Source organism: Rhinolophus sinicus, chromosome 12 (assembly GCF_057876585.1).
Source record: "Rhinolophus sinicus isolate RSI-liver-muscle chromosome 12, RSI-T2T, whole genome shotgun sequence".
Classification (NCBI taxonomy): domain Eukaryota; kingdom Metazoa; phylum Chordata; class Mammalia; order Chiroptera; family Rhinolophidae; genus Rhinolophus; species Rhinolophus sinicus.
The window spans coordinates 39,447,558-39,470,680 of record NC_142512.1 but is presented as its reverse complement, the minus strand read 5'-3'; the positions used below and the strand labels follow the sequence as shown (position 1 = coordinate 39,470,680).

Genomic DNA, 23,123 nt, shown 5'->3' with positions numbered 1-23,123 from the left:
TAAATATTCTTGTACATGCAATATCGTATGTCCTGTGTTTGCTTTGGGGGGGGGAGAAACTCAGTGTAAGTAGAGTCTACCTTGGATTATTTCACTCTTCAGTCTTAATTTCTTCAGGACTAGGGAAGAGATTTCTTTTTTCTATTGTATTTTGCCTATATTCTTCCTTTCTAAATTTTGCCCATCTTCAGGAGTGGAGAAAGGATCAAACGGAGAAAATGAGATGATCATTTATTTATTCCACAAATACTGAGCACTGAAATGTGCCATGCACTGTTCTAGATGTCGAAAGTCCCCACCCTCAAGCTTTCATTTTGATGGGGGGGAAAAAGACAACAAAATAAATGCATAACGAATATAGTATGTTTGTGCTATACAAAAAACAAAGCACAGACCATGAACACAGTGGAGGTTGAGGGAATGAACTACAATTTTAAATAGATCAGGAAAGACCTACTGAGGAGGTGATATATGAGTAAAGGCCAGGAGGTGAGAAAGTGTATCAACATCACTGCTCCACTCAGATCTCCTGCTTTCCTTTTCCACCATTTTTGTGCCACCCCTTTCCCACTGCACTGTGCTTTGTTCCCAACATCCAATACCTGCAGCTCTTCTTCAGAGGATGCCTAGAGATAACACAACATAGCACCAGGCCTAGCAGGGCCCTTACCCAATCCTTCTGCCATAACCCCAAAGGCAGGAAGAAACCAGCTGGAGTTGCTGGATGAGGCCAGAGAAAGAAAGTACTGGGGTCCCTGCTGAGGCCTTCCTGTATCTTATATTAATCTTTTACATGTCTCTGATGCTTTTATATTAAAAAAGCAACTTCATGTAATCTCAAGCACCAGACTGCCTGTTATCCTTTGATGATCTCTTGCAGTCTTTCCCTTCCATACGCTCTTTAATTTCACTAATTTCTGTGTATGCATATAAAAGTATTGGACGTGGAAGACTCAGACAGGGTTTCACTTGTCCCAGGCCTTACAAACTCCTAGACATGCCCTGGTCATTGCTGGCACACCCCAGATGGTGGCAAAGGGCAGCCCAAGAATTCACTAAGTCACTCAAAATGTCAACACTGTTTTCAAATAATTGCAGGTCAGGGAGCCCATCTGTTCCTTCTTCCTCCACAGTGGCCCACAGTGGCCAGGTGTATATACATCCAAGGAAGGGGCTAATTGGCAAACCAACGTACTCATGATTTAGTGGAAAAGAGCCCTGGACTACACCAGAAGGCTGCCTCAATACACTTTTATTGAGCATCTAATAATGGGTCAAGCCCTTAGTAAGCACTGGTAATAGCAAGATGACCGATGCAGATGGCTGTACCTTTGCTTTCAAGACACTCAGAATGCACTGGAGATGACAAACACACTCCGCTACAGCGGATCAGGCACAGACTACAATAAATTGTAGAAGAATCATGGTGGTGGAGAGAAAGGATTATGGGGGGCCCGGGGGGTGGGGCAGGGGGGCATCACAACGAGGCATATGAACTGGATTCAGAAAGACAGATGAGTTTAAGCTGAAAGTGGGGGACAGTCTTTCCTGGCGGAGGGAACGGAATGAGCCAAGACAGCGATGGACACAGACTAGTGGCACCGAGGGCGCTCCGAGGGCACCCAACCTGGAGCAAGAGTGGATCAGCATCTCTGGGCTTTGGCTCAGAAACCCGAGGCAATTGCACCAGCCAGACTCGCATTTGGAAAAACTGAAAAGCCCGTGTTGCTTTTCGCCGAAGCTAATGCCCGGCCGTTCAAGTAGGACGCCCTACGAGAAGCCCGTGGGGACGGAAATTCCGCGAACCGAGGGCCCCGCGCCTCCATCCTCGGCTCGCTTAGGTATACACTCTCGCTCATAGACACAGAGGCAAGAAAAAGACCGGAAAACAAAACGCGTGGAGGCGGGCGCGGCCAGCGCGGACACAGTGGTTCCGGGGCCTCGCTCCCGGGCGACTCCCGCGGTCTTCCGGCCCCGCGCGCGCGGAGCCCAGGCCGTGGCTCCCACCAACCCGGCGCAGCCCCGCACCTCCCACCGCGTCGCCCGCTGCCGCCGTCGCTGCAGCTCCTCGCGGCCGCGGAAGCCAGGCCTCTCCGGCCGTCGGGCCCCCTCCGCCCTCTCCGCCGTGACGAATCGGCGTCCAGCTGGGAAAAATACCCAAATTCGGGGTTTTAAGGAAAGCCTCAAAAAAATCTTTGACTGTACGAAGCATCACCACGTCCTCAGTAGAAGGGTTATTTTTGTAAAGAGAGTCGCGTGGGGCCTGAACAGACATTACGGAGAGTGTTGAAAGTGCGAGTGCGGAAGCTCGGGACGCGAGGGGCGGGGCGTGCGCGGGACAAAGGGAAGCGAGGCCGGAGCTGCCGGCGCTTTTTCTGCCCGCGGGTGAGTGTTTCCGACTGGGCTCAAGTGGATCTGGAGGGTGGCAAGTCGTGGTGTCCGGGCTTGGCTGGACTCCGAGTCCCCGGGGGTTGCTGGGGCTCAGGCTTGGCCGCTGGGCCAGAGCTGGGGGCCGGTTGCGGCCTCCCTGAGGCCTAGCGGAGCGAGGGTTGGGAGGGAGCCCCATCTGGGTTCCCTCCTCCGCGGCAAGATTTGCCCCTTCTACTAACCCCGCGAAATTGGTCAAAGCAGCTATGTATACCCCGCTTTAATGGAATTGCTAGTAACGTGCATCCTCCACAACAAATCCAAAGATCCTCAGGAAGCCCTTGGGACGAGCCAAGCCCGTGGTCCTCACCCCCAGAACGTGGTTTCCCTTTGGTTCAGGCAGCGACCTGAGGACTCACGGTCCTAGAGTGGCGTAGAGTGAAGAGCGAAAGCTCTGGAACGGTTTGGCCTCGGTTTGAAACCCAACCCTGTCTCTTCCTGGCTGTGTTTTTTGAGAAGTCACTTAAATTCGCGGAGACTCCCTCTTCCCATCTGTAAAATGGGAATAACAGTGCATATCTTGTTGGTAGTTGTACTTATTAAACGAGATAGTGTAAGTAATTAGCCTGTCCCGTATAAAGTATTCAACAACTACTTATCTCGTGTATTTTATGCCAGGCACTGGGGACGAATCCAGTGGTAGACAAGCCTGCTCTTAGAATTTATGATATAGCAAAGGAGAATAATAATTTTAAAGAATTAACAATGAGTGATGTACCAGGGAGCTTGTGGAGGTTACTGTCAGGGCAAGGCCTGCTGGATATTGACAGCTCCCTGAATGTGAGCAGGAAGGAAATCTGCACCAGAGTCAATGGTTTCTGTTTCTCCCTGTTCCTTAAGGAAAGAGGGAGAGACCCAGGTTAGGCTATTGAGAAAATAAACTACAGTGTTTCTTTCCACCCCAGGCCTCTTTTATTCCTTATGCTCCAGGGAATTCCCTTAAAATGCAAAATAGAAGCAAAATCGTGTTTGGTTCACATAATGTTGGATGAAAGTACTCTGGTAGTCATGGAAGTTATTTGCCTTTTTTCTAAAAATGAATGTGTGTGCCTGTTCGCACTGTGTGTGATGTATATTGACAGCAGGAACAAGCTCACATGTGTATGGTAATACTAGGACAAAATTTATTAAGAATTGAGCTAGGTACTGGGACTATAATAATCAATTAGATGGTCCCTAATCCTGGCAGCACACAATCTAGCCATATTAACAGGTATTATGTGATATAATAATATCATAGATGTATATAAATTGAGCAGGAGTACGGATTAGGACACAGTTCTGCCCAGGTAATTAATCAAGAAAGCTCCACCGAGGAGATATGTTTTGAAATGGGATGTGAAGGGTTAATAAGAGTTTGTCAAGTAGATTCTCAGAATTTATTCCCAGCAATTATAAAGCTGTTTACCACTATAAGAAAATGTAAAGTCCATTAGCATACCATTACATTACCTTTTGCACTGCCTGCAGGAATAAAACACTGTGCCATTTTAATAGTTGTTATCCTTAAAGGAGGGGAGAGCAGCTACTGATCAGGGAGCTGTCAGTATCTGATAGGCCTTGTTGGGGTGGGCCCTGATGATACATCACATTCTACTATCATTATATTTTTATCAGTCTGATTAATGTGTACATGGCATCCACAAAATGTTTTCCCATACAAGAGGTGGCTCAGTAGCATAAGAAAAATCTTGAACGTACATGTCTAATACTACTTTTAATATCCCTATCGTAATTTGTTTTAGTAGTTTAATTCTGATCATGCAAATGAACTAAAGAACTAGTAAAATATGCAAAAGGCTTGGTTACTAGAAGATAATGTAATTTTACTAAGAAATACCAATTAAATTACCCTATTCTTTAGGAAAACATTCTCTTATGCTTGCTGAGTTTTGATTCTCTTTTTTTTTCTTTTTTTTCCTTTTTTTTTATTTTAGTGTCTCAGATTCATTCTTAAGGAACTGAGAACTTAATCTTCCAAAATGTCAAGTAAGTTTCATTTTTTATATTTATCAATCTATATTAATAAGAGACTAATGCCCTAGCAAATGGGAATTCCAAAATACTCTCATTTTTTTTCTTCAAAACAGGACCATTGGTAGTTTTGTTGCATAGTATTATATCTCAGTTGTTTACAAGAAGTTATTTATTTTCTTTCAAACAGAAAGACCATCTTATGCCCCACCTCCCACCCCAGCTCCTGCAACAGTAAGTTTTAATTTTCTTGTTAATGTAATAGCCAAGTCTGGCCTTGATACAAAAACCCAAATGTCTTCCAGGAACAAGTCACTCAATCATCACAGCAACAGGTTGAAAAATTCAGCTAAATAACAGCACTTCCTACTAAATAAAATAACTCTTTGCATCTTACCTTGAACCAACCCCAACATTTAAAGAAACATACTACTGAAATGCCAACCTCCTATGCTCAGTTCTTTTTTTTAATAGGAAATAAGTAACAAGTTTAACACTTCTTTCTTGTTGATCTCTATTAAAAGTCTTTAAAGTTGACACCGAATGAATGATCATTCTGGCATTTATTATTTTCAAACCTAACCTTCAACTGGTTACATTTTTCTCTCCTTGTTTACATATAATTTTCGTATTAAACAGTAAAGCTTCCAGTTCTATAATAACACTCACTGTAAATCTTGATTTTCAGGCTGTTCAAGTAAGAATTTTATCTGTGGGTCAGATCCTGCTATTGAATTTTATTCCACTCCATAAATAATATTTTATTGGTTTGGGAATTGATGTTTCAAAGTGTCTAAATAATAGTTGTGAACTAGTTTTCACCCAGCAAGCTCTGACCCAGCTTGGTCAGCATGTCAAATAATTGTCCAAACTGCAAAACAAACTTAACAGTAACTCTTTACACCTTGCTGAAATGGATTCCTTGTTTATTATTTAAAAAAAAACAAAAAAAAAAAACACTTAACATGGATCATATCCTACAAAAGCAGTTCTTTTAACACCTGTTAACCCTCCTTCCATACCCCCATCCCCTGAATTTCAAGCTAGTTTACTAATTAGGTCCTTGTGTAATTTTGTTTTCTCCACTAGATAACTAGTCTTAATTACTAACCCTAAGATAAATGTTTTAGTTATGTTTATCAACAAGTTGTTTTTCTTTAGTAAGATGCTTTTACAAAGAGATACTGTATCACATGTTCTCAGTTCAGTTTATATAATGTACAGTCATTAAGGTTACTTCCAGTAGATCTTAAAAGTCCTGTGTTTGCTTTGTTTTCTTAAATCAAAGAACATTTCTTATGAACATCTCCTTGGCACTCTGCTAGTGGCTGTACAGGTGGAGTTGAACAATTGAGATTCCTGACCTCAGAGAGCTAACCATGTACTTCATTTTTGGAAATGGTATACTTGTAATGTTTTAGTTTCAATTTTTTTTTTTAGCTCCCCTTCTTAATTTTCTTACATTATTCTCCTTATAATGTTGAACAGTGATTCTCAGTTTATGCAACCTTTGAAGGTGTCATTTTGCCGTAAATACTGCCTCAGACAATGTATAGTATCTTGAAGACACACTTGGTTCTTTGAGGTAATAAAAATAGCTCAAAAACCAAGTGTCCCCTTACGACTTCTCAAATGTAGAAAGGTATTTTTTTTCTTTTTGCCTTTAGTCATATCTCTGTACCATTATAATTTCACACTGACACATAAATTACAGAAGACTAGGGATTAGAACATCCAGCAGAGAGGATATTAAATGTGTTATCCTCCTTACTTTTTCTTTTCCATTCTTCCACCACCACCACCATCACAACCACCATCACCACCACCTCTGCCACTCAAATGTACCACTCCAAGTAACATACACTTCTTTTGTGCCTTTAATACTTCATCTGTGTTTTGCCTACTTACATAAGCTTAATTTGCGTCTTCTATAACAATATAGACTAGAAATTGATCAGTTCTCTTTTAAAGAGTATCACATGTAATATCTACTTGAATATCTTTTTTTCAGACACTAAGGATATGTGCAGCCGAATGTTATAGAAAATATGTTTATTTTATAACAGCTACAGCTTGTCTGGGATGTGTTAAGTGTATTTTACATTATACAATTCAGGACTGATATTGTTAATTGCATGTTAAAATGAAATTACTGTCACTTGTTTTGATTGAATTTCATTAGGTGAAATACCCTACTTTTGGTCTCTCTTTGCTACATTCTTTTTAAGCATTAGGCCTTTATTCTCATAAACATTGGATGTCATAGTATTAAGTTGGTGCAAAAGTAATTGGGGTTTTGGCAATTATTTTTAACCTTTTATACCGTAATTACTTTTGCACCAACCTAATATTAACCACAAGGGCACTGCTATATAAGAGTCCATTTGTGATCACATCAACACATAATTCACAAAAGCCAGCAATTCTGTTGCTACAATGAGTACTTGTGTTTTGAAAGGGTTTAGAGCGATCAGGAAGTTAGATGAGAGTTCGAGTTGGTCAACTAGAAAAGCAATTCACATTAACACTAAATGCAGAAATTGTTCATGATTGACCTATGGAAGATGGACCAAAGAAGAGATGGAAGAGAAAGCCTATAAAAGAATGACTGGGTTAAAAAGATCAGACAATATCCCAGAATGAAATCCATGCATTTCTTACAAGTCTTTGTTTTGAAATCATGTATGTGACATCCATTGAATTCCACATATGTTCTTTTCTATCGACAACTTCTGGTTTCCTGATTTGAGTCTCTTCTCATTTCTCACATTATATAAAATTATGTAAAACTGTCTTTGAAAGCAATTCGTTTCTTTTTGTTTTTGGTAGATAAATACATTGGCGGCATCCATATAACTGTCAAACAAATCATGTTTTGTTTTGCATGTAAAGTGTTTTCAGAGTTCTAGTTTATCACATTTCAAGCTTTCCTATCGCAGACATTTATTGATAAGTTGTTATATCATACTGTTGACCATAAAGTAATCCTGAATGTTTGAGACACTTCACTGTATTGCTTATGCCAAAAAACAAGCACACACATTCACACTCACACAAACACCACTGGCCCCTACAAAGAGAAAACAAAAAAACACTTGTAGACTGGTTTCTCAATGAAATAAAACGAACAACTACAACACATCATTGCTTGTTTAAATTCAGGTTGCTTTTGCATGCCATATGCAGATCATTTTTCATTTCTGTGTTTTCCTCGTTTGAGCTCATTTCTCATTCGTGTTTTTGTCTCATTTGTTTCCATCAGCAAATGCCCAGCACACCAGGGTTTGTGGGATACAATCCATACAGTCATCTCGCCTACAACAACTACAGGCTGGGAGGGAACCCGGGCACCAACAGCCGGGTCACGGTAGGAGAATCAACTATTACAGCATCCGGCAAACAACTGGAATTGACCAGAAATGCCTTCAGAGTTAGGTCCTTTTGAATCACCAGCACAGCCATTAAAAAAAATTTTTTTAACCTGGCTTTTTGACTAGTTTAAATGTTCATTGTACGATCTTACACTGAAAAAAAAAAAATAGTGAGATCTGGATATGTATATAGAAGAAAATAATTCATTCTGTTTGGTGGTTGGTAGAGATAAAACCTTGGGCACTTAATGTGTATACTATGTGTAGACAAACCTAGAATTTCTTATGGTTAAAATAACGCTTTTTGAGAAGAAGAGTTATCTTTCATTTAAGGTACCGTAATTGGCTTAGCATTAGGCTCAAGAACTCATTTTCTTAGTAAAGGCTGGGCTTACAGAGCTGGCTTTTTTTTGGCTGGCATACCAATTTGAACTGCTACACAAAATTATTTGTCTTTTGGATTTAATAGTTGCCCTTCCAACTGAGATTCATTTCTCTCCAGTTAAAAAGAGAAAAAGAATTTTGTGTCACTTCAAAGAATTACAGAATGAAATTTGAAGTACCAGATTAGATAGATATCTACAACTAGAAGTGCATTTATAATTCTTAGGATAAGGGATATGATTTCTGAAACGGAAGCTGTTTTATTTAACTGATCAACCTAAGAAAAATAAATAAGTGATCAACCTAAGATAATCAAAATTGGGTGATATACTTTGGACTTCTTATTTTAAAATCATCTTAAACTTCATTCAAGGAAGTTTAGGTACCAAAGAAACAAATAACTGTAAAAATGATTTATTAAAAATAAATAAATCCAAAAGCCAAATACCAGCATACATTGGAATGTGGTATTGGTGAGAATTTATGCAAGAATGGCTATAACTTTTCAATACCTGGTTTTTGTCTGCTGTATTCACAAATAATTCAATTAATGTGATTTCAAGAAAGCCCTCTCACCCTGTAGTCAAGCTAGAGCAGAAAGCTTGGAACTATCAAACTGTATGTCTATCTTGGTAAGCATATTGCTTAACTTGATAGGTTTTGTTTGTCTAAATTTTTCATTGTTTCTGCATAATTTGTACTTCATAAGCATATCAAATTTTATGTGCCATGCATATTTCATGGTATCTGAAAAGAATTCTGACAGTGTGTGTGTGTATGCATTTCACAATGCATACAATTTTTATGTGCATCGGTACGTGTTTTTCCCTGGCGTGTGTTGTTGCACAAGTGTAATGGGTGGCAAGGTTATCAAATGATAAAGAACATTTTAATTTAAACAAGGAGCAGAATCAGTTCTGCATCATTCATGTTAATGCAGAAAATCACTCATGAGCAGTAAATGAGAATTATTACATTTTAATAGCTCTATACAGTCAGCTCTTGATTATCTATGTTAATGGAATAGAAATAAATGGTGGTAATATTAGAATCATTTGTATTTTGGTTTGTGTAAACATTTCATTCTTAACTTGGATGTATCTGTGGGAATTCTGTTAAAGTGAGATCATTCAATGGAGACTTACTAGGAAAAGGGAAGTGCAAAGTGCACTCTGTCTTGGAGCCTGGGTCAATTATCTGTTTCTCCCTCTTCGTGGAGATGTTGGAACCCAACAGTTGGAATGGGCACTAGCTTCAGCGTAGATTAGGATAAAAGTGTGGTTGGGCATGGAAAATATTGTTTTGTTCTTTGTGGTTCTTTTCTTTGTGTTATTGTCCTCTCAATACCAGATTGAAGTATAATCAAACTGCTGTTTACATGTAATAACCTGAAAGGCCTAGAAACTATGGAAACTTCGCCCATGCTAATCCCAGCCCCTTCAACTTTTTGTGACCTCTGTCTTAGGTCATTGAATCATTCTGTAAAGTTTTACACTACCTTTTTTATATATCTAATTTAAGCCACGTTAGGACTCAGTGGAACTGATTTTCACCATTATGAAAGTGTTTTATTTTAAGATGACCCCAATTATGTGTTACTTTAGGGGAATGGGTGGCACTCCTATTTGGTATTATTGTCTGCAAATTGCCTTAAGTGGGTGATTTAAAGGAATGATTCTGTGAAGCCCTTTGAAGTAGCTTCCTGTAGGCTCCACAGAACATCTGGTTTTCCTGTAGTTTCCAAACAATAACTTTATATCGCATGTTGAAACCTTTTGGAGTGCTTCTGATAGCTATGAGATAAAAATCATTCCTAGTCCATTCTTCATTTCTATGATGATTAACATTCTCTTCAGTATAAGTGTGAAAACAGATTGAGACAAAATACTAAAAAAAGCTTATTTCTATACTTTAGTAGACATTCCATCCCAGAAGAAAACCCTTAAATGAGATTCTACCAGAGAAACAGCTGAGAATTAGGGAAGAAACAACAACAAAAAACTCTTAAGTAGCCAAAATAAATTTCACAAAATCATGAACGTATTCCTTGGGAGAGTCCTAGGACCTTATGCAAGCACAGTTTAACAAGCATAATTACTTATTTACCCCCAACTTATTGCCAGTTAGAAGCAGAAAATTGGAAAGAGGGACAATTTTTTGCCAGAGGTAGATTTCCTGATAACCACAAGGAAAGAAATAGCTTAAAAAGGGAATGTGCCCTCCAGAAGCATAACCACTGGGCCATTTTATAAAGGGGCCAATAGTTTTTCATACTTCAAACTAAAGATTACAGCAAAGCAGTGGTTGTGTGTTGAGTGCAAACTGCTTTAAAAAAAAAAAGTAGAGAAATGTTTAATTTAAGACATTATAGAGAGATGTCTGTCTGAGATGGTAAATAATTAGGGGTGTTTAATGATACAAATCTTTAGTATCCTGAAAATAAGGTAGAATTTAACTTTGTTGTTATTGTTTGGGTTTTGTTTTCTTTGTATTTGTAAATTGGTCAAATGTAATGAAAATATGAGCCAAATATGTAGGTGACATGGGTTCCTTTCTTTGGGAGAAAGGAAGAGAAATAAGCAAATCTATTAATGTTATAAAATGCAGTTCTTTGAAAAATATCAAAGAGCACATATTACTATAATTTGTCTTTTAAGTATTTAAATTCAACATATTCAAGCCTAGACATTTTAGAATTCTTTGTTAACAGTGGTCTACCAACTTCAATAATTGGCACAATTCCCACTTTATTTGTAACTCACTTCATGATATTCTGAAGGTTTGTGTTAGATATGAATTGGAAATGCTTTCTAATAACTTCACGTATGAAGAATCAGACTTGTATGTGTCTTGCTCCGAATCCATGACATAAGGTTAGCCTCGTAGGAATCTCCGACCCTCACCTCCTGAAGGAACGCCTGCAGACCCTGAGATAGATATTCTCTTACTATTCACACCACCACTGTTGACAGTTTCCATGCCCCATTACTCACCTCCCTCCATTGCCCACTGCTGGCTGAAAATGGGGTCTGTCTGTATGGGCACCAGCATGAAGTGTGATCAGAATGTATGGGAGGAGTGGGAATCGAGGAAACACTGTTTCAGGGGTAAAATACTTTCTAATAATTGTGTGTGTGAAGAAGCACAGTTATTGACAAGTATATAGGGATGGAGGGAGACCCTCGTCACAGGAAGAGGAAGCATTGTTTAGCAATGGAATGGAGTGCAAGCATGCTAAATTTCTGAGCCCTTGGATGAAAACTAAGGTTATGACTCTGGGGTCCCTGTCCAGAATGGAGGAGTTTCCCTGGGGTTTTATCACAGCAGCTACAGAAGAGCAAGGGAACAAGACGTCACTCAAGTTTTCTTCTAAGGCTTTGCATGTCTTCCCCCCTGCCTGGCAAGGAGAATCAATACAGGGGTCTCCCAGAAATTGGAGGAAAATGAAAGTAATTCAGCCATTTTATTCTGCGAATGTAATCATTTATGTTAAGATACAGTCAGAAATAGGCTAAGTTCAGAAACAGGCATTCTTGGATAGGAGTTATGTGGGGTGCCCACTAGAAGCTATCTGGTATCTCCTGCCTGAGTATTAGCCCTTAGAAAGAAATGATCTCTTATCTTTCTGTTCCTTTTTTGTTTTTCTGCTCTAACCCACTTTTTTCTTTGCCTTTATAAAAAATAGTTTTCAGTCTCCCCTCCTCCTCTTCTCTGTTTTCCTTTTCCTTTGTATGTATTCCCCAAATATTTATAATTGAGTGGAGTACCATAAGGTCTCAAAAATAACTTAACCAGGCCTCATGTCTGCCACTTCTCTTTTCCTGGTGAACTTGTTCAGTCCTACGCTATTATTAGGACTAAGGACCAGAAAAGGCATGACTTCTGTTCACACTTCTTGATCCCCTTTATAGAAAACCACTAGATACGGACATAGAACCTTAAGAAAAATAAAAGCTCTTGTCATGATAAAGGAGCAAAGGGTTTTTGTTACCTGTTTTTGAACCTAGGAAGTAGTTTTTGTGGTGGTGATGTTGTTTGCGTGGGGGGGTGTATTCCTAAATAGTACAAAGGGATACAAAGACCCCTGTACACAGTGTGTGGTAAGTGATAAAGGAGTTTAGATTCTGGGGCAGATAATCAAGTGTTGACTGTATGCGTTAGGACAAATTCGGCAAAATAAAAGGTGCCAGGTAATGTCCTAAATGTGGGACATGTGATAATATAACCGTATACTTTCGATGTATGGATTATTATGTAATAATTTATTTGTTCTTACAGCCAGCTTGTCAAAGCAATAGCTATAAACTGCTAAGTAAAATATTTAAAAATTATGTGCTTAAAGTCATTTTCTTTATTTTCTTTTGATGTGAACATTTCTGAATTTGCAGTGATAGCTATTTTCAGTGGAGAAAATGTAAGAATCTTGTATCCATGGACGAGTAGAAGAAAGGCGCATTAGAATTTTTTAAGGCACTCTCTTTTCACCCTTGCTCGTGAACTTCTTGCCATTGAGTAATGAATGTATTTAACTCTTTTGTAGGCCTCCTCTGGTATTACGATTCCAAAACCCCCAAAGCCACCAGATAAGCCGCTGATGCCCTACATGAGGTACAGCAGAAAGGTAGGTGCCCAGCAGCCGGAAAGGAGTAAGGACTGCTGCCTTTGCTGCTTTGCTTTCTGTCAGTTTTCAGATTGGCTTAGCCAGCTTTTCTGTGCATAGTCCGAGAAAAGGATAAAGAACTGCAGTTTTTAATGACATTAGTTCTCATTCTAAAATTCCAGGACTAAAAGCCAACAAGAACATGATTAAACAAACTGTTAAAACCCTTAAGAGGATGTTATATAGCCAATGTTATGTAGTCTTTGGAGAATATTTAATGACGTGTGAAGACTGCTAAGTGAAAAAAGGAATATAAGATTATATGTATTAGTGTCTAATTTTTATAAAAATAATAGCAACTACGTGTTAGTTTGAAGGGGAAAAAAGCCTAGAAGACAATGGTTATCTCTAAATAGTAAGCTTATGGTAATTTTTGTTCTCTTTATACTCCTTTGAATTTTTCCTTTTTTTTTTTTTTTTTTTTTTTTGGTGATGAAACTACATAACTCTTAAAATAAATACAGCCAATATCTTTATTAAAGACAAGAGCATTTAGCTATTTTCACCACTATTTAGAAATTTTTTAATTTTTGGTCATAATTACTATATGTATATCTGATGATACGTTATATTGTGCAGATTAACCACTTTCCTTCTAAATTTTTGTAAACTTTTAGAGAGACACAAGACTGTTACTGAGTTATTTCATCCTAAGTGTCTACAGTGATTGGCGATGTCTGTCTGAGATCTGCCTTACAATCATTCAGCAGACTAGATGAAGTGCAGTTGGCTGACTGTTATCTGCAGCAGGCTAATGACAGCGTAGAGATTTGATACTACTCCCTCTGCTCCTGTTTATGTTTTAAAATTTCCATATTAAAAAGTATTTTTAAAGGTCTGTATTTTTTAGGCATCAATACTAAAATTTTAACTGTTTCCTTTTTAAGGTCTGGGACCAAGTAAAGGCTTCCAACCCTGACCTAAAGTTGTGGGAGATTGGCAAGATTATTGGTGGCATGTGGCGAGATCTCACCGATGAAGAAAAACAAGAATATTTAAACGAATACGAAGCAGAAAAGGTAGAATGGGGACTGCGGTGGGATGGATCCAGTGTAAAAGACATAAAGATCTGCTTGTTACTTATAAAAGGAGCGTAAGATCTAATCCAACAGCTGAGGCTGCACTGAGGCTTTGCATGGAGCAAGTCACTTAATTTTCTCTAGGCTTCAGATTCCTCCCCTGTGAAAAGTAGCTAATAATCTTTTGATATTCAAATGAGATGACATAGGTATTCATTATAATCTGCAAAATGTTAATTATAAAACTGAAAAACATTTGAATTTCAGATAGAGTACAATGAATCTATGAAGGCCTACCATAATTCCCCCGCATACCTTGCTTACATAAATGCAAAAAGTCGTGCAGAAGCCGCTTTAGAGGAAGAAAGTCGACAGAGACAGTCTCGCATGGAGAAAGGGGAACCTTACATGAGCATTCAGCCTGCTGAAGATCCAGATGGTAAAAAAAAAAAAAGTGGGGTTTGGTTTATGCTTCCTGTGAGAATTAAAATATGAGAAATCTCTTTAATTTTTTACTTCCTATCCTAAATACAAAACACAACATAATTTTAGTGACATTTCAATATTTTGGTTATTATTAGTAAGATTTATATGTGAATTTCCCACAAGAAAAAGAAATATCCTTTTTAGTGCAGAAATGAGCAAAAACTCTTTATTGTTTATCAAAATCTCTGTACTTGAAAAGCATGAATGGTTTTTGAGTCATAATCAGAATTTTGCCTCTGCTGCTTTTTAAAAGCTAAATGCTTTCTAGTTACATCCTGTTATTGGTTCCCTAAATTCTGAATTAAAGGCTCTTAAGAGAGAAAGTTGATGAGTGGGAGGAAGCATTATGAAATTTCTTTTCCAGTTAATTGAGAAATCCAACTAGAATTTATAAATGTAGCTCATGATAACGCTCGTGCGGGTACGCACACACAAATTTTATATACGCACACAGCAGAGCTTCCTCATTGGCACTTCATAAATAGTTTGCAGATGTGCAGATTGTCCCCCTGGTCCCGTGCAGCCAGGCAGGATCTGAAGCTGCAAGGAGCCCCAGAACTAGCCACCTCCAGCGGTGAACATACTCATCCACATATCAAGCATGCTGTACAAATATTTTCTGTGTGTGCCACTATGATATGGAAAAGGTTGGAAGCTGTAGCTACAAGCAAAAAAAAAAAAAAAATCAAAATAATTTAAGATCCCATTTTAAAGTAGCGGTAACAAAGAGGAAGCTTGTAAGAACTTGATACCATTGAGAGAGGAAACAATAATACTACCTAAAGGCATGAATAAACTGGTAATACTTAAAAGGAGAGAAAAACAAAAATGATATTTTAAAAGGATGGACTGGGATACTGATCAATAATTCTCAGAAATGCAGACCAGAATATAATAATAAGTATAGTGACTAGCTACAGAATAGAAACAACATTGTTAAGCAGAATCAACCGTCCTAAAGACACACTAGCATAGTCAGACCTTAATTGCTCAGATTGGATGATTAATGCAAGAAAAACATACAGAACTAAAGATGAGAAAAAGATCCAGTCTACAGATAATTGGAACGATGGGGCTCAGTATAAGGAAACAAAGGCTAGCAACATAGAAGCCATAAGTAGAAAATAGTTTTCATTAGATGAAAGATAAGAGCATGAACATTGAGAAACACTGAAGAGATGCACTCAGGAACAACCTTCAAAAAATGTTCCTTTTCTCTATTTTTCAAACTTCTGCCCATTACTTTTTTGAAGTTTAAGATCGGATCTTAAAGCTGCTAGTAAGAGGGACAGGTAATAATTAAGATGCTAGGATAAGAGTGACTTCAGACCTGGGATTTTATCCCTCAGAACTGAGTAGAAACCAGACTTGGGAGGTGGAAATGTATATAAACCAAGAGAGGCAGCATGTCCATGAGTATGACAGCTGCTAACTTCCTTAACAAAGACTATTAAATCACCTACAAGACATACGCAATTATCCACACAAGACAGGGAAAGCTTTTTAAAATGACATTTTAGAATATTCATGAGATAAAGTAAATAACTGGTGAATTAGAAAATAACTAGAAATAGAAACCCCCCAGCCCCCCCAAAAAATCAGATAACTGAAGTGTAAAGAAAGACAAGCACAAATTGCTAAGACTATTTTCCCTACTGTTGGTCAACATTGGGACCATATAAATGAAAGAAAGCAAAAAAAAAAACCAAAAAAAAACTTAGATGGAAGTACCACAAATGTACCATATATAATCAAGTGTGACTATGAAAACCTCTTTAAAAAGTTCAGAATTTTTTTAAATGGTACTGTGTTTCCCCGAAAATAAGACCTAGCCGGACAATCAGCTCTAATGTGTCTTTTGGAGCAAAAAATATAAGACCTGGTCTTACTTGACTATAATATAAGACCGGGTTTAATATAATATTAATATAATACCGGGTCTTATATTAATTTTTGTTCCAAAAGACACAGCTTACTATCTGGCTAGGTCTTATTTTTGGGGAAACATGGTATGCATATAAACCAGGTTTATACCCTATGTATATGAATTCGAGTGGATGCAAACAATGTAATGCCTTTACACTCTGACAACTATATACGTGTATAAATTGCTACAAATTAAAAGTAAAATTTGTTTTTCTCTTGTAAAATTACTTTAGGGTTTTAGTAGTCTTATAATCTAATAAAATTTATATGATGGTCTGGGAAACTGAATATTGCTAGAGAATGTTTTTCTGCAGTGGGTATTTTCACTACTTGAATATTATAGTGCTGTGGTGACAAAGACACCACCCAATTCATATGTTATCATCAGTTATAAATGCCTTAAATTACTACCAAGAGAGGGAAACATTTGGCAGAATTTCAGTTTTGGTATCATATGCAGCCTTCACATTGATTTCCAGGCCAAAAAACACGTGGTTATATCTCATTTGTGTTTCAGCCAAATCCTTCTCAAACACGTTATCTCTTAAAGATTTTGTGAGAAAAACCAATACTTTGGCCAATGAAGACAGTATGTCCTGTGTGGTTTTTATCCAGTGACTGCCCCAGTGTTCCCATGATGCCCTTTAGACCTACGTATAGACCAGTGAGAGCCATGGCTCCTTGGTGATTAAGTATTACCCTTGTTACACTCTCCTATTTATGGTTATTGGTGACCTAACTTCCAGAACATCTTGTTAATTCCAGATTATGATGATGGCTTTTCAATGAAGCATACAGCCACCGCCCGTTTCCAGAGAAACCACCGCCTCATCAGTGAAATCCTTAGTGAGAGTGTGGTGCCAGACGTTCGCTCCGTTGTCACAACAGCTAGAATGCAGGTCCTCAAACGACAGGTCCAGTCCTTAATGGTTCATCAGGTAAAGTGACAAAACATTTGTTAAAATTAAATGGGCTTATGCCAGAGATGCCAGGTGACCTGACTCTATATAATGCGTCTGTGTGCCTGTTAAATATTTTTGTATTCATTCTAACCTGTTCCTGATTCAGGGAAGAGGCTTGACCTTTCCTAGAGATTTAATAAGTTTGTCATTAAAACTGTAACATAGAGCCTTGTAATGGAAAGTACATCCGTTAGAATTTTGAGACATCCTATCAACCTTTACTGCTTTACTCAATATTTAATTCCAAAGAAATTGCTCAGGCCTGAAACACTATTCTTTAATATCATATACTTATTAATCACAGTGATTCCTCTATGCTAAATTTTACTTTTCTAAAATCTTAGCTAGACACATTATGTAATAAATGATTTAAATTAAAAATTCAAAACATTTGTTACAGTATAAGGAAATGTGAACTATTAAAAAATGAGACATGTTTTCTGTGTTTGACACTTGCTTTAGAGAAAACAATTCAGTAATTATAAAGGCTGATCATATGTCTTACAGCGAAAATTAGAAGCTGAACTGCTTCAAATAGAGGAGCGACACCAGGAAAAGAAGAGGAAATTCCTGGAAAGCACAGATTCATTTAACAATGAACTTAAAAGGGTATCAATTTAATGTGTTAACTATACTTTTATCACTGTGTCTGTTACTTTTTTTCCTCATTCTTTTTTCCAAAATAAGCTTTCGTTGAATGTTGTGCACTTTGAAACAGAGGTAACTTTGCTATAACTGGTAGATATTTTTAAAGTCATTCCCATTTTCTGGCAAAATTGTAACAGGTTTGAAATATATAGTACCGTGTTTCCCAAAAATAAGACCTAGCCGGACCATCAGCATTAATGCGTCTTTTGGAGCAAAAATTAATACAAGATCCGATCTTATTTGAATATAAGACCCAGTCTAATATAATATATAATATAATATAAGACCGGGTCTTATATTAATCTTTTGCTCCAAAAGACACATTAGAGCTGATTATCTGGCTAGGTCTTATTTTGGGGGAAACACGGTACTAAGAGGTTTTTTTTCTTCTGACCATTAGTTGTGCGGTTTGAAAGTAGAAGTGGATATGGAAAAAATTGCAGCTGAAATTGCACAGGCAGAGGAACAGGCTCGCAAAAGGCAGGAGGAAAGGGAAAAAGAGGCAGCAGAACAAGCTGAACGCAGTCAGAGCAGTATTGTTCCTGAGGAAGAGCAAGCCGCTAATAAGACCGAAGAAAAGAAAGAAGATGAGAACATTCCAGTGGAGACAGGTAACCTCTCCATTGACACCAAAATAAATGTCACGGGTTTTTACAGCTGTCTTTAATTTTGATTTCTTTCTCAATACTTTACAGAAGTCACTCCATTAATCTTGCCTGTTGAGTTATTCTCTATGTGACCTACCCATTTCTTTCCAAATCTTAATCTCTTATAGTAGAATCACTTCAAATGTTGGTATCAGTACAAAACAGCAGTGGTGTGTTATCTTTAGTCTTGCTATTCGAGGTCTTGGTTATTTGCCCAAATTGAGTCGTGTCATTTTCTGGCTTGGGAATATAAAGCTCAATGGCATAATGGGTGAGGATACTGGACCTGAAGTCAGATCTGGATCTAACACTGCTTCACCACTTGCTGGCACTGTGACTTTGGAGACGTTACTTAAGCTCAGTCCCTCGCTTGTAAGTATTCTAGTACCTGCCTCTGAGAGTGAGTTTCAAAGGATAAATAAGAAAATGTACATATAATCATTCAGTTTTGGATTTCACATGGCATTGGCATTCAGTGTTTTAACCTTTGTTGCTAAAAGTTGTTTAAATAAGATGTGGACATTACTTTTAAGATCAATTATCTTTAGTATCCTAGGACAGGGTTGGCCCTGTGAAATCCACCAGCCAAATCCTACCTGCCACCTTCTTTTGTAAATAAAGTTTTATTGGAACACAGTCACACCCATTTGTTTACATACTCTCTGTGGCTGCTTTGTGGCCACAACAGTATAGTTGAGTGGTTGCAACAGAGACTGCCTGGACCACAAAACCTGACATATTTCCTATCTGCCGTATTTCCCCGAAAATAAGACCTAACCGAAAAATAAGCCCTAGCATGATTTTTTAGGATGCTCATAATATAAGCCCTACCCCAAAAATAAGCCCATTAAGATCGTCAGCCAGACGGACGCATTTAGTACATCCATTGCAACACATGACGGACATATTGAATTATAAAATAATAATATTCATATATAATTAAATATAAAATAATATTGACATTAATACTTAAGTGATAATATAAATTAAGTATTTGTAAATACCCAAGCGGGTGCCTTTCGACGAGATGTAAACTCCTATGTAAACAGATTAACTGCAGACTTACTGCCGAATGACCAATCTTAGTACAGGCACAACGCATGAATAACGTGCGCACTTGATAATGAATGAACGTGGTTGTGTCTAATTAATCTTCATAATTCAGTACATCATGTGTTGTAATGGACGTACTTAATGCACTTAATGTGAAATAAATGTTTTTTGAATTTTGGTGCCTGCAATTTTTCGTCGCTTTTGTGTGGACCATCATTCTTAACTGTCATCATTTTTGTTGCCACTCCTGTCTCGTAAGTCTTCAGTTAACACTTGATTTAATGGTATATTTAAAGGGAATAATATTTTGACCCCCAGACAAGATGAGTGCAAAAAGAAAGAGCTATTCTGTCGAGTGCAAGAAAGGAATTGTGGAGGACTCCCGGGGCAAGAATATTACGGCTTTCTGCAAAGAGAAGAAGTTGGATCTCCGAATGGTCCAAAAATGGCGAGCAGAGTACAATAACTTCAGTCAACAGGTGGATGAGGGAAATTCTAAGAAGCACAAGTGTGGATCAGGTTGACAACCATTATTTCCTGAGCTAAAAGACATCATCTGTGAATGGATTGCTGACAGGAGAGCAAAGGCTTTGGTTGTGCGCAGGGCTGATACTCAAGCATTTGCCCTTGCAATGGCACCACAGTTAGAAATATCCCCAGAAGAATTCAAAGCATCACAACACTGGCTGGATGGCTTCCTTCAGCAATATGAACTGTCTCTAAGATCAACAACACTGTTCAAGCTGGAAGATACTGAAGTTATTAAACGTGCACTTGCATTCAAGTCTTGTTGATGGCATTGACTTTTCTAAATACCAACTCTCCAACATGATTGCTATGGATGAAACTGCAATGTTTATGGGCCAAGGATCTCAAACGACAATTGATCAGAGGGGTGTCTCGTCAGTCTACATTCCCTCCACTGGTTACAAAAGTGCACGTGTTACCTGTATTTTGGCAATTCGTCTGGATGGAAAGAAAGCACCTCTAATCATCACTAATGGCAAGAAAGATAAGGTTGAATGTGTTTCGGGCATTTATGTTCTTGAAACCAAAAAAGCGTGGTGCAAACGCAGTTATAAGGAAGTGGGTCAATTTAATGCTGCCACTTGTTTTGCAAGGTGGCCAAAGAGGTCTGCTAGTCTGGGATTCAGCCAGCACTCACCACACTAAAGACATGAAGAACTTCCTTGCAGAGAGAAGAATAGATCAAATAATGATTCCCGCAGGAATGACTAACTATCTCCACAGTCTTGATATTGCAATAAACAAGCCATTCAAGGACCATTTGTGCATGGAAATCAATGACTACATTGAAAATAGAATGGAGGGAAATCAGCGTGGAAACTCTTTGAAGCCTAGCCTGCAAGATGTCGTGACTTGGGTGAAGAATTCATGGGATGAAGTCACTGACAGCTGTGTTGCCAATGCACTACGAGCAGGCTACATGGACAAGAAGCGCTCATTTAAGGAGAGCTCTGTTGCTGAATATGAGAGATTGGGGCCGATGATTCTACAGGAAATGGAGTTGCAAGAAATTCAAGCCAGAATTCGGGGTTTGCAGAGTTATGACAATGTTCCAGAAGAAAATGACATGACTGTATTTGAATACATGTAGTTTTTGTACATGAATAAATGTAGATTGTTGTACATGGAAAAAAATAAGACATCCCCTGAAAATAAGCCCTAATTTTTGCTCTTTTGGAGCAAAAATTAATATAAGACCCGGTCTTATTTTGGGGGAAATACAGTACAAGTAGCCTTTACAGAAAAGTTTGTTGACCCCATCCTAGAAAAATTCTTATTTCCAGGTATACTCATCTTCCTGATTAAAAGCATTCCTCAAAGCAAAAAATAATAACATGAAAACTTACATAAAGTACTGATTAAATCAACCTGCTGGCACAATTTCGTCTCTGCCCGATGTACTATGTAAACAGGACTAAGCTAAAGTATTATGGGGAACAGCCAAAGGCTTCCTGGACCATCATTGCAAGAAGTGGAAGGAACACTACTGGTCATGCTTAGTGTTCAGCTGACAACTTCTGAATTGACAGCTGGAAAACATCTCATGGAATATAGATACCGTTACCAAACATTTCTACAAAATTTAATTCAGATTAACATTTCAGATAGTCAAATTCTAAGTTTCATTATCTGAGCCTTTTTCTGTTTGGTGTGAACATGTTTTTTATCTTACCAAAATTTGAAGCATGAGCACATTTTGTGATTAAATCAAGGTTCTTTGCTCATTTTGCAACTAAACGGAACACTGTCCTCCTTTGCCTCTGTTTTGTCATCTATGAATAGAGCACAGCTATAGGTCTTTACTCAGTCTAACCTTCTAGCTCAAGAAAAAAACAACTGAAGAAAATTTTTTGAAACTATTAGCGCAAAAACCTCATGCTCTTGATTTCTTACAGGAAACAACCGAGCATGACTTTTAACAATGCACTTAATATATCGAGTTTATATCATTTCCACACCTGCTTTCTCACTGATTAAATCCAAAGCTCTCCACAACATCATTGTCCGATAGAAATAAATGTAAACCAGTGTAATTAACAAATTTTCTACTAAGACATTGATTTTAAAATAAAGCAAAAAAGAAATTAATTTTAATATATTTAATTAACCCAGTATATCCTAAAAAATCAACATGTAATCAACATTTTGTAAAGTATTAATTCTTTACATTCTTTTTTCATACTAAGTCTTCAAAATCCGATGTGTATCATACCTACAGCACATCTAAATTTGGAAACCAAATTTTCATCATGAATACTCGATCTGTATTTAGATTTCATAAGTTTACAGTTAAAAATTAGATTTTTAAACCCCCAGTTGTCTCAAACATACTAAAAGTTTCTCAGTCACACTAGCTCACTTTAGGTGTTTAATAGCCACATGTGGTGAGTGGCTGCAGTGCAGCTCTAGATTGTCAGCATAATTAGAAGAGTATGTTTTTGTCTGGGAACTAACAGTGACAAATGTGTGATTACAGAGGAGACACACCTGGAAGAAACGACAGAAAGCCAGCAGAATGGGGAAGAAGGCACATCGACTCCTGAGGACAAGGAGAGCGGGCAGGAAGGGGTGGACAGTATGGCAGAGGAAGGGACCAGTGACAGCAACACTGGCTCTGAGAGCAACAGTGCAACGGTGGAGGAGCCACCGACAGATCCCATACCAGAAGACGAGAAAAAAGAATAAATGTTGCCTTGTTTTATGTGTTCTAAATACTTTTTTAAATGAAAAAAAAAATTTTTTTTGAGTTTTAATGGTGTTATGTGGTTTGTGTATGAATATTTTTCTTGTCCATATCACACCACCAAAGGCTTTTGGACCATTTAGCATCATGAGCTGAATGGCATAGTCACCTTACGTGGTTGTGAAGATGGCTCTTTTCTTTAGATCTTGTTTCTAGTCTTCAACTGTTGAAAGCCTCAGAATTTAAATTGAGAAAATGCCCACCTCTTGTAGAGAATTATCCTTCGATGCTGCAAAATACACTCTTACAAATGCCTTCCTACAGCTCACTGGGGTGCTTACCAAAGCCATAGCTT

At 38.0% G+C, this 23,123-nt stretch overlaps 1 protein-coding gene across 3 annotated transcripts; it reads left to right on the top strand.

The window, feature by feature from the left end:
• Positions 1–1,925: 1,925 nt before the first annotated feature.
• SMARCE1 (SWI/SNF related BAF chromatin remodeling complex subunit E1) lies at positions 1,926–22,838 on the top strand. Of its 3 annotated transcripts, XM_019747726.3 has the most exons (11): positions 1,926–2,385; positions 4,365–4,416; positions 4,592–4,635; positions 7,664–7,768; positions 12,697–12,777; positions 13,704–13,835; positions 14,103–14,274; positions 17,013–17,185; positions 17,717–17,818; positions 18,258–18,468; positions 22,562–22,838. In XM_019747726.3, exons 2-11 carry the CDS (start codon positions 4,410–4,412, stop codon positions 22,768–22,770), a joined length of 1,236 nt encoding a protein of 411 aa, XP_019603285.1. In that variant the 5' UTR covers positions 1,926–2,385; positions 4,365–4,409; the 3' UTR covers positions 22,771–22,838. The 3 variants fall into 3 exon arrangements, with proteins under 3 accessions (XP_019603285.1, XP_019603287.1, XP_019603288.1); XM_019747728.3 differs by lacking the exon at positions 7,664–7,768 and having other exon boundaries at positions 1,940–2,385; XM_019747729.3 differs by lacking the exons at positions 4,592–4,635; positions 7,664–7,768 and having other exon boundaries at positions 1,940–2,385.
• The last annotated feature ends 285 nt before the right edge of the window (positions 22,839–23,123 follow it).

Coding starts and splice junctions, on each gene's coding strand:
- SMARCE1 (XM_019747726.3), top strand. Junction 7,769..12,696: donor GCACCAACAGCCGGGTCACG/GTAGGAGAATCA, acceptor ACTCTTTTGTAG/GCCTCCTCTGGTATTACGAT. Junction 14,275..17,012: donor GCCTGCTGAAGATCCAGATG/GTAAAAAAAAAA, acceptor TGTTAATTCCAG/ATTATGATGATGGCTTTTCA.